Source organism: Scleropages formosus, chromosome 20 (assembly GCF_900964775.1).
Source record: "Scleropages formosus chromosome 20, fSclFor1.1, whole genome shotgun sequence".
Classification (NCBI taxonomy): Eukaryota; Metazoa; Chordata; class Actinopteri; order Osteoglossiformes; family Osteoglossidae; genus Scleropages; species Scleropages formosus.
Window position 1 is genome coordinate 16,858,576 of NC_041825.1, and position 12,640 is coordinate 16,871,215.

Here is a 12,640-nt window from a genome sequence, read left to right on the forward strand (position 1 = left end):
CTTACCAAAAGTTTTTTAGACTAGAATAGAAAAAACGCATTTAAAAAAAAATCTAAGAAACTTTACCGTGAAATTAAATATGATTTAAATCAAAAGCTTAAAAACACACACTTTTCAGAAGCACTTGTCCCATACAGGGAACCAGAGCCTACCCAGCAACACAAGGCATAAGGCCGGAGGGGGAGGGGACACACACCCAGGACAGGATGCCAGCCCATCGCAAGGCACCCCCAGCGGGACTCGAACCCCAGACCCACTGGAGAGCAGGACTGTGGTCCAACCCACTGTGCCACCACACCCCCCGCTTAAAAAACATTGCTAGTTAAAATAAAATAATGCAAACTGTGTCCACACAAATCCACATGTAGCATTTATCTATACTGGTTATAGATGAATTCCAATGGTTTGAAAAGGGGCCAAGAAATCAATTCCTCGAAATTCAGCTATAATTAACACCTCAAAGCCTAACAAAGAAGAAAACAGAGAGAAAATAATTTTACTTCTCAAAGAGATAAATGCAAATTGTGAAGAAACTGCTTAGCCAACACAAACTTGTTTCAGATTCATTTAAATCAGTAATCTGCATAGTTAAATCAGTTTTCGCAACCAAAAAGGGCTTTACCTTCAGCTATAAGCATCTGTGTTTATGTCACAGCTCCAAAGTAATAAGGAAAACTGTACACACAGCATCCCAAGAATCTAAACAACAATATAACTACTGTTCACACTTTCAGAAGATTTACCCTGAAAAGAACAATAACAAGAAAAACGCAGTCTAAATACTGATTTTTTCTCAGTTTCATTATATCAGTATTTATATATAAATATTACATTTATCATGAACTAAATACACAAGAAATGTATCTCTCAAAATGGAAATTGTAATACACACACACACACATCTTCGGAACCGCTTGTCCCATACGGGGTCGCGGGGAACCGGAGCCAACCCGGTAACACAGGGCGTAAGGCCGGAGGGGGAAGGGGACACACCCAGGACAGGACGCCAGTCCGCCGCAAGGCACCCCAAGTGGGACTCAAACCCCAGACCCACCGGAGAGCAGGACCATGGTCCAACCCACTGTGCCACCGCACCCCCACGGAAATTGTAATAATTTTTTTAAATATATTAGCACAAGTGACTAAATGGTTGTACAAAGACGACTGTTTTCTTCATATTAGGAATTAATGAAAATTGTGAATGCTATGGAAGCATAAAACAAGTAATTTTTGAGGGCAAAAATTTTTTTTTAATGTTTGATGGCAGCAGAAAGTGTCCCTCACTTATCTAGGAAGACACCTGTATTGGAATTATGGACATGAGGTTTGTTATGTAACACACGCGATAACGTTGACTTGAAAAAAGAGGTTTGCTCATTGTATAGACGGATCACAAAGTAGCGGGGGTCATGGTGGTGCAGCGGGTTTGGCTGGGTCCTGCTCTCCGGTGGGTCTGGGGTTCGAGTCCTGCCTGGGGCATATTGCTACAGACTGGTGCCCTGTCCTGGGTGAGTCCCCTCCAGCCTTGCACCCTGTGTTGCCAGGTTAGGCTCCAGTTCACCTCAGGACAAGTGGCTTCACCAGCTGTGTGTGATCATGAATCAAACTGTCAATAATCCTTTGTATTTACAGAAAAATAAATATATAAATGAATACTATGATCAGTTCCAGATAAAATCTTCATCACAAAACTCAACAACCAATCCTTCATCACAAAGATTCATTAAGGAGGAGGACCAAGTGACATACTGCACTGAGTATTCCCCCAAAGAAAAGTAAGAATCTGTTGGCACAGTCCAGTGTTTGTTTTCCCTCCTTGTTCCCCCGTAATTATGGTGACTCAGTATTGCCATCACAGTGTTCCCTGTCTACGGTTCAAGAACACACCATCTGGATAGCCAGGCCTCTTGCATGTTAAATACTCATTCTTTTTTCCCTTAACCCCACTGGCAAAGCTATCAGGTAGCTCCAAAATCACAATAAAATTTGAATCTGGTTAAAAGGAGTGAAAATAATAATCTTCTCAATACCTATAATGGATGACCTTTTGTAAAGGTGACAAAGTGATATAACAGCAATAAATTTCTTCAGCTGCCAGTAACACCTGCTTTCAAGTAAATTAGTTGATTGTACTGGAAGTCTTGCTTTAATGGCATTTAAATGCCAAGAACTTATGGAAAATTAAATTTTGGTTGTGTAATGTATTTTTTCAAATGTCCTACATCATGACTAATGACACGAAAGTGACACGACAAGCAACTGTTTGTTATTTCCTTCTGTGTGCACTGTGACCTAAAAGGAATCAAAACACACTTTTATGACAATGATTAGTTACAATTATTTGAGACCTATATGGCATGCGGGTGCACTGAGTGAAGCTAGTGTCTTACAAATCTACTCCCTGCTTAAAACTCCCAAGAAAACCTTGTGAGCAGATGCCGTGAGCTGAGCTTGACTCGATGACACTTCCGTTCTATTTATAGCTTATATCTGTTTAGAAAATTATTCCTACGATTTCCTAATTTTAACAACGCTGTCTGTAGACACGAGAGAGGATCATTGTCAATCTTACCAGTGTGAAGGACCAGGAGTTGTGTACCCGTTGCTTAACATGTTGATGGGTGGTACAAAAGTTATGTCATCACACTCATCTCATTTCTTTTTTGATATGGCTTAATAACATTATTAGAAGCGTATTAGAAGTGTACAAATCATAATGCTATCATTAGAAGTATTACCTCACTAACCAAAAAAGACAATGTATACGAAAAGATTTATACAAAAGCTCTTAATTAAACTGACTGCAATTATTCCAACCTGACTGGAAAAAAGCATAAATAAACTTAAACATCTGGTTGATTTATGTTCCCATTTCATAAATCAAAACAAGCAAAACAAGTACACCTTACATTTTATGCAGTCAGCAGAGCTCTCTAGGTAAACAAATAAGAAGTTGCACAACACAGCACCTTGCGGATATAAAGTGAAATACTATTGTTCACTGAGGTAATATTTTAAAAAGTACAGTACATATTTAGAGAAAAGTCTTTTTAATATTCATTTTCCAATTTTCGTATGACCTCAAATCTTTCGCTATCCTGATTTGGTCAGAGACTTTGTGGTACACAATTGCCAGCATTTCTACTGTATGGAAATGATTTAATTAATTAAAGCCTCTTCAGATAACTGCAGCTCTTCTGTAGCAAAGAAAATATTCAATTAATACAGACAATTTAATAACTGTGATTTCTCCAACTCAACACACATAACCTTGATGCATGTCTCCTCTTAATAAATTAGTACTTCCATTCAGAGGACATTTTAATTTCCTTGAACCATTCATTATCTTCCAGTATATTGCAGTGAAAAGCACTAGCGAATAGTTTTTTTCTCTCTTTTTAGTAGTTATTGTTTTTTGTATAGTTAGAGGATGGCCCATGTGAATAGGTCACAAAAGGTCAATGTTTGTGCAATCGATAAGGCACATGAAACTTTGTAATATCATTCATACACTTGTACAAACACAATTGGGACCAGAAGTTGGTTCATAACTCGAAACTGTTTGTAAATCAACCCACTATATAACAATCAATATAAGTTTAATGACGCAGCTTAATATTCCTCTATATTGAGTTACATGTTTGATGTTAACTAAATGTCGATGTTAGATTAGAATCAAAGCTTAACCGTGACAAACCTTAAGTTGACAATCAGTGTGGTTACAATTATTAAAAATCAGAACTAACTCAAAAATTATATTCACTGATGTCCTTCCACCTAAGAATGAAGCCTAACGAGAGCAGCAAAAACTTTCAGGTAAACTTAATTTTATGTTGGTTTGTCTGTTTTTGTTTAAGTGGTTATATCTATCATACTGGATCAGTTCAAGCATTTCAGGTTACACACACTATCATTACCTGAAATGCATCTGGGCCTGCTGTCTTTAATAAGCTTCATTTAGAAAAATACATGCTGATTAATTAGTTTTGATCGTGGTGTTTTAAACTGATTATTTACAAATGAACAAGTAAATTATTTATTAAACAATTAATTATTCGTAAACATAAATATAAGCTGAATAACAGGAATACAAGGCAAATAACATACAGAACTAGAACTGGTTACATACTGCATATGTGGACTGAAAAGAAGTTTCTCAGAGACTGCTTTTTTCTAGAGATATTTTATTTTGAATGTTGTCTTGATCAGCAAGATGGCCCGAAACTTGCTTTTCCACAACAGTTTGTTGACATACCACACATTCCGCTTCTCTGAAATTAGGTTTGCTTCCAGAGTACAATGATTGTGGAAAAAACACTATTTATTCATTTTCATCTCAGCTAATTTGATGTCATTTTAGTATGATAAATGTAATTTCTTTTTAAATCTTCCTTCAAAAAATAGTAAGAATGAAAAATGTCTGCAATTATGAGTCTGCCTGCACAGAGGCATTGAGTTTTATCCTGGCTGTGTGTGAGGGCTTTTTTCACTTTTCATCCATATGCAGGTTAAATATTCTCAAATTTCCCCTCAACATATTTCTTTGATCCTCCCATATTTTCCAATACACATTTCCCCCAAATACATTTTTTCAATCAGCTGAGAGCTCAGTGAGCCCCCACCTCCACTTTGAATATAACAGTCAGCATTAGCTTTTTGAGGCGTCAGTTAGGAACAACAGAAATAGAAAACTGAAAGTGGATTTAAAATTTTACCTTGCGTCCCCCTGTATTGAGGCGCAGCGGGGTGAGAAAGGGGTCAAAGATCATATGGCTGGTTTCTATGTTGACCGGAGACTGTCTCTTTCCCACTGAGCAGAGGTTCCATGCTGAATTAACTAACCCCCAGAAAGATGGCACTGTAAAAAAATAAATAAAAAAAAAACCAAGTAAATACATTGAAATGACAGCTTAAGGTTTGCATTTCAGCCCATCTTTGATGTAACCTTTGAGGTCTGTTTGATTGACAGGCATCTGAATGGAATACCATATGGTGCACAAACTGACCATCCCATCCAGAGATACCGCTATATATAATATGTCTCATATTGTGAGTTGTCAAATTATAGAAGCACACTAATTAAAACAGAGAAACTGTATAGGAGTAGGTATCAGCTGGCGTGGAAAGCCGGGCTTGGTCCCCATTTGCCAAGTTTGCTTTCGGGAACAAAGTCCTATTATTAAACCTTTTGGCAAGCGAGACTGAGAAAGGATTAATTTCATTACACACTTATGTTATACCGCAGTTATTGACTATCAGCACTTTCACTCTCAGGGGTAATCGGCACAGTTCACAGTCAGGTGTTGTGAAGCATAAAACCTCACAAAGCTTTTCTGATGTGTACAGAAGCAGGTGCTATTTTAGCAGTGTTATATCATTCTCACTTTCATGCTGGAAATGTAGTTAATTTTGGGACTTTGCATATTTTTACCACATTTGTACCATCTGCTGTTTATTGGCTTGGGCACTTTTCAACAGCTCACCCCCCCCTCCAAATCCTCCCATCGACTGAAACGAGACAGCTCGACTAACGGCAGAGTCGCTACCGCGCTTATGAGACGGTCCTTGTCCAACTTTTATGGTGACACAGCGCACATTTAGGAAAAACAAAGTATGCCTGTGGGCCAAAAAATGAAAGAAGGACTCCTAGGACTGAAGTGCGTTGTCAGCCAACTGGGTTTTGACTAAGGGAAGAAGGCCCAGCCGTGTCGCAATCTGCCGCAACTGCAGCCCTTCCATCGCCGAAGATTGGCCACCAGCTGGTGCTTTACCGTAGCCCCCCACACTTTGCCCGTCTCAGGAAAATTTCTCCACTTGACAAAATGTCTAGGAGGCAAAAATAAATACATTAGAGAATGGTTGAGCCATCTCTTGTTTAAGATATTATTGAGTCAGACAGTAATGCTGTTCTCAGACATGGCGAGCAGAGAGAGAAGGTTAGAGGAAAAAATCCAGACACCCCTGACACTACATCTTCCTGAAAATTACAGGAAAAGTACAGCTTAGTTTGGAAAGTCAGTGGGTGAAATCGATATGTTAAAAAAAAAAAAAAAAAAAAAAACAGACTCCGTCACCAATGTACACGTAATTATTACCCCTTGATAGCGCTAAAGATGCATCAAGCACGGCAGGAGGCGGCTATTGGGAGGGCAGAGCTACCAGTGCCAGTAATGTACAGCACCTCCTACACAGCCACTCCAGTCTGGGTGGAACGACAGAGAGACATGCATTACTGCCTGCCACTATTTATTATCCATTTGCTATTTCAAATTAACGGCAATTCCTCTTCTTCTCGTCACTTCTAGAAATGGCCGTAGACATATCGTGAGTTCATATACCAAGATATCTGTCCACTGCTTTAAAAAGTAAGATTACGGATTTCTCTCTCCGGCTGTTTAACAGCGCTACAGCAAATCAGGTAGCAGAAATGAATATTTTGGCAGAAAAATGCTATTAAAGAGCTGCTCATGACAACAGTGAAGGTTTGGTTTTCTGGAAAGATGGAATATTTTTCAAGGTTGAATCCAAATGTCACAGCACAATATGTGACTGTACTAATTGGTCGCAGGACAATAACAGAAAATAACATAAAAAAAAATGTCAAACTGATTCTGTCAAAAGTGCATCAACCTGGATAATGAATAAATAAGCAACTCCAATAGAAGTGCAAGAGCGTAAACCTTGTACTTCATTTTTCACCACTAACCCTAAACAACGACTATCATAAAAAAGCAAAGCTAAAGGCATCAATGTCTCTTTTTCCTTTGAACTGGACTGATGACCATAACATCACATGACCTAAATTACACCATAAGGCAATTTATTCTTGCAGTGCTTAATTACTTATGCTTGCATTATGCCCTCCAGCCTGATATATTAAAGTTGAGTGAAGAGCAGAGGGCAAACGAAGAGGGTCTCAGAAGGTATGAACATCTATTAAACCCCCCATTAATTATTTCCTTCTCTACATTGAAAAGGGAGTGTCTAAATGTCTGGGCCCAACTGTGCCATAAAGCTAATGGGGATATTTTACTCCCTGTTTACATAGGCAGGACTTGAGATATTGATTTCATTACACTGCGGAAGAAGGAAACAATCACGAACATGCAGACAGTACCGGGGAAGTTCATTCTGATCCCCTGGGGGGGGGGGGGGGGGGGGGCGTTAGGCAAACTGTAGGCACGATGGTGCTTCAAATGCATTTCTGTTCTCCACCCCCACTATGATGCTGTAAGAATTGAATAAAGGATTGCATAAACAATAAAAGCAATAAACACACCACAGGAAATAAAACCTCTTACCAGTAAAGCCTTACTACAGGGAATATTATAAAGAATGAGAATCTAAATATTAATTAAAATGCTAAAATAATATAAAAGGGTATGAATTATTCCTCAGTAACAACTGGTTCTTAAAATATTATGCTGCTCAGCGTTTTAAATCATCATTGAGATACTGTGGATGGTGTTTTGCATTAATGTAGACAAGACATGTGTGTACTGTTAACTATCAAGTGACTTGAATGACCAACTGTAATCTAACGTCTAATCTTTTCAGATATATGTGGAAATGCATTGTTATATCACTTTCATTTTTTATGGTTAATTATATTTCTAAAAAAACTAAATGGATGAAGTGTAATGAAATGACTATATTCTTTTCTAGTTATGTACTAGTAATCAAACAACTATGTAGTATATCAGATAACTCAGGTTTTGCGTCATGCTCTCCTCATGGAAATCCACGAACATTAAGTTTTCTCCAACATAATTTTTTGTTTTATTTTAAATCATTGTAATGTCATCAGACCCTGGATGAAAAATGAACACTCCAGGAGCAAACAAGCTGTGAGCATCATGGGGTGCAGGGCTCTTGTAAATGCTAAAATGGCCCATGACACTTGTTACTGCTTGCCCTCTAATGCCGATGAATTCCTAACACCTTGAGTTGATACATCTCATTAATCTGGTCCAGTCATTGAACAATAAATGCGTCACTCAGCTTAACTCCTCCTGTCATTTGTTAATGGTCAGGGATATATAACCTGGCGGCAGCGGAATAGCATCAACGTGGCACAGAGGCCCGCAGACTCAGGAGGATCAAATCATGCAGAAACAGCAGACACACACTGATATAGGGTATGAACAAGGGTCATTAATGCTCCTAGGCTTTTGTAAACATTACAATATTTGTTACAACAACCAGATCAACAACTGCATTGATTACTTTTAGAAAATCTGAACCAATTCTTCTAATTTTCGGTTTCTGAAAACTATGATGTAATGTTAACAGGTAAAATATTTATATCAGGTGCCAGCATCTGCTCTTGTAAAGGATGCCTTGGGTGTTTTTCATACTGTCATACATTTCATACCTGCCATAAATCAAAAAGCATTTTCACTTGACATTTACATTACACCGCATAGAGAGATGATCAATGAAACAGAACTGCTAAATAAAACTAAATAACTTTTTATGCTACTATGAACACATATCTGCCCAGGAAGGAAAAAGAAGACAATGGAAGAATAGACACAATGACCAAATGTGTGTTCCAGTAAATACATACAGTACATAATATCAGATGATAAAATATCTGGGATAAAGCAAGTCAGCAAACAAAACAATTATAATTATAAAATAGCATGGATTACAGTTTAACACTTTCAGCAGTTAAATGCAAATAGTTTTAGTCAGATAGACAACTAGTCCCGATGTTATAAACAGTAAAATGATCACCTTCAGAATTACTTGCTAAGAATTTTTGTTTCAATTGTCAATGCAGAGTTACACTGAGATCCTGAGCAAAATGAAACATAAAACTAGAGCTAAATATAGTAATTATAATTACTGTGAATTTTTTTCATCAACATTTTCATTACAGTAGGGCAGTACATTGAAACAAATTCTAAAAATGTAAGTAGAATGAAGTTCCTTTAATGTATTTATTTTTTATACCCTTTCTCTTTGCCTCATTGCTTACTTCTTGATCCGTCTATAGCAAATTGAGGGCAATAGTGAAATTAGACTATAAAGTGAACCCCAGGTATTTCCATAATGATTAAAACATACCAGATAGAAAGGACAGGACAAACGGAGAGTGATACAAGGTTGATGCAGAGAAAGGAGAAGTGAACAGTAGGGGAGAGTTAATGATAAGCGGCATGGTAAAAAAAGCAGGTAAAGCCAGTGCTTCACAGCTGCCAATCTGTGTGTTATGCCATCTGGTCTAATGCTAACACTGAACCAGATGGAACCCTTAGCCAACATGTACCATCCATTTCGGAATGAGGTGAATATTGACCTTATAAGTAGAAGGTGACTAAGTGGAAGGTGTAATGCACAAACAAGATCGTTGTCTGAGAAAGTTCAGAAATTACACAGAATTTATGTCATCTCAAAAAACTAAATGCAAGTTAATGTGAGCGGTTTATTTAAACTCATCAGCCACTTTATTAGGTACACCTGGCTATCCAAGCAATCAGCTTGAACCTCCATAGTCATGAAGTGAAGTTAGGAAATCACAGAGTTGAGAGGTCCAGTAACGGTTGGAATGAATTTTACAATTGACAAATTGTGTGATTTAGGTGACTTTAAACATTTTGTAATTGTTAATACAAGCCTCACAAGTTCCACCAGAAATGGGCACTCTCCTGAAAATTTTAGGCACTACAGTGCGCAGAAAGGCCTTTTAATGCCTGAAACCTTGAAACGTATGGGCTACAGCAGCAGAAGGCCACATGGACATGCATTCATGTACCTAAGCTTTACTCCGATACCCTGCACATTCCCCTGTCAATACCAACTAATTGTACCTAATAGTGGTTGCTGACTGTATATTTTCTTGCTTATTCCTAGTCTGCTGATGGTCAGCAACAAACTGAGGAATTAAGTTACTCCCTTTGTCAAGAGAGAGAGAATCAAGAATTGGCTACATAAACTTCACAGTTTTTTTCAGATTTTAAAAACTTTGGATTCTATGAAAATGATCCATTCTCTTTAAACAGATCAGTACTCCTCTGTGTCGGGGGAAGTGGGAGAAAAGTACTATGTATTTGCAACTCAAAGAGTGAATTATGGAATCAATCTAGGCAGACATTTATCTTAAAGGAATTTTCATCCTGATTTGCAAGTTTTGAGCTGCAAAACACCACTTTATGCCCAACAGCTTTCACATAACTGATAGATTAATGGAGCACAGCAGCATTTGGTGGTTCAGGCACATAGTTAGAACCAAGTTGAAATACAATGGGATCTTATCCTGTCCTGGAGAACACAGCAGGATTCTCTGTTTGACCTGTGGCCAAACAGCTGTACATGCTACGAAGCTTTCATTTGAGCAAGATGCAAGATGGTCAGCCAGGTAAGTTCAGGTTAAAAGAATTTACCTTGATTAGCTCTCTTTAACTTCAGAAAATAGAGGGTATTTCCTGAGAAAACCCAGCATAGCTAAAAGACAGTGATGAAAGGAGAAATTCCAGCACAATGTTGTGGATACCCAGGAGGAAAATTTACTTATGGGGTTCCTCCAAGCTATATTGCCCAGAAGCAAAAAGAGTTCCTATTTTTGGCTCTCTTATAATGGAAGATTTTGAAAAAAAAAAAAAAAAAAAACAGGCAGTCCGCAGTGTGATTGGGAGGGTTTCTACCTTGAGGATGGGCTGTCACACTATCAGTGTAACTCTGGCAAGCAGTGCAAAGAGATTGTACCCATGAGATGTGTGATGCTCCATTTTTTTACATTACTCTATTTCATGTGTACACTACTCAGTGAAGCAGAAATTATTGACTAGCTATCTGAAAATACTAGCAAAATCTGGCTTGAATGCTAGCAGACAGCTGATGTCCTCCTTCAACCCCTACCAACAGTTAGGTTTCCTTTTGAGTCACTTGGCAAGGAAATTGAAGGCCTGTTGAAAAAGAGCAGGAGAGCAAACCACTTCAGATTTATATTCAGTGATTTTGTCATAAAATACCTTGAGCTCTTAACCCTATGAACCTTGTATCTAAGTTAGAACGGTAGCTCTTTTCGAGTAGGATTCCCTAATTCCCTAATGAAATTCTCACTGATCAAGGTTCTAACACCATACTGAAACTGCTGAAGCAAGAGTACCAGTTGTAGGGGATTAAGGGCTTGAACACAACCCTGACATCCTCAGACCAATGGGTTAGTTGACAAATCAACCAGACCCTATAAACTTGTTTTGCAATGTTTACCACTGATATGAGTTCAGACTGAGATTAACGGCTCCCTCATCTCTTTTTCTTTTTTTTGCAGATTTTGAAGTGTCCCTAGCCTTCTCTTTACTTGGGGTTTTTTGCGATGTTCTACAGGCACCTTGAAAACCATGTACATGTTCAGAAGGAGGAGACTAAGGGTGGGTAATGAGCAGATGAGGAGGACTCAATGAGCAGATGAGGAGGATTTAAGGAAATGGATTTATATGAGGATGGGTGCAAGAGAAGTGAAAAACAAATGTAAAATACATTGGACATGACTAATCTGCCGGGGCCTCAGATTTGGAGCCTGAATAAGATTTCACATTCCAGTGGAGAGTAACAAGTGTGTAACAAAGTATTAAGAGTCTTTCAGGGTCATCTGGACACTTGGGATGGGAAACAGTTTTGGGTTTAGAGCACAGCTTTATGTCATGGTCAGAGCAAAGTAACCAAAAAGTAAAAACCGATTTTCCTTCATACAGTCCCTTAGAATTATTCCATAACCATGGAGCTGTTAGCTGTGAGAATTATTTTTCCCAGCCATTTAGCTCTCTCTGCCTGCCACACGACACTGCGAGTCTCTTTTGGATTAATCTTAAAGCTTTCATTGCATCTGCAAATCATCTCCCTCTTACAAGTCATTAAGCAGTCTTATCTTTGTCCTGCCTTTCCGTGAGAGCAGCTCATATCACCTTAGGCCATGGAACCCAAAACATAATTAAATGCATAAATACACTCTGAAGCATCACCCAGTCAAAATGTGTGTCTTGTAGGAACATGAAAAAAGACTGGAATAAGGTTTAAAATGGCACGCAGTTCACCGATTTCACTCCTACTCAAGCAGTCACGCAGGGAATGTGTCTGGGCACTGTGAGTAAAAAATAGAAAACAATAAATAAATAACTAAATAACAAAGCAGATGGAAAAGAACTTGTTTTCCTAGGAGACTTAAATGAGTCAACAGAGCTCAGTGCTTTATGAGTACCGGTAATGAGACAAAGAGAACAACAAGGCCATCCTAACTTGCTAGTCCCTCTTTCAATATTTATTTCCCCAAACTGGCATTACAGCATTTTGCAGCGTCAGTCATCATTAAGCCTGTCAGTAGTCATTTTAAAGAAGAAGATGACTGTAAGCAGAGCAAACTACCATTCCCTCTGGTAGGACTGTCCCAAGAATATGGAAGCCAAGGGCAGGAAGGGGTGAAACAAGAGAGAGCAGGGGATAATGTCGGGTCACCCACTTCTTTAAATATCCCTTACTGATGAAAAAACAGAGTATTAGAGCTGAAAGCCATCCTAGTTCACTAGCTCTAGGCACTGAAGAGCAGGCCCTTTGCCTTCTGTTGGCAGAATTCAACAAATAGCTGGCTTTGTGAAACAAAAATCCCTGATTCCAGGATGTGTACAGATGGGCTGAT

At 38.5% G+C, this 12,640-nt stretch overlaps 1 protein-coding gene across 3 annotated transcripts in view; it reads right to left on the reverse strand.

Annotated features, from left to right (window-relative positions):
- ca10a (carbonic anhydrase Xa) overlaps positions 1-12,640 on the reverse strand; it is a 155,856-nt gene that overhangs the window by 81,718 nt on the left and 61,498 nt on the right. For all 3 annotated transcript variants that reach the window (XM_018761443.2, XM_018761444.2, XM_029246529.1), the window contains exon 4: positions 4,716-4,858. In XM_018761443.2, coding sequence (XP_018616959.1) covers positions 4,716-4,858 — 143 coding nt within the window. The remainder of the gene's footprint in view (positions 1-4,715; positions 4,859-12,640) is intronic.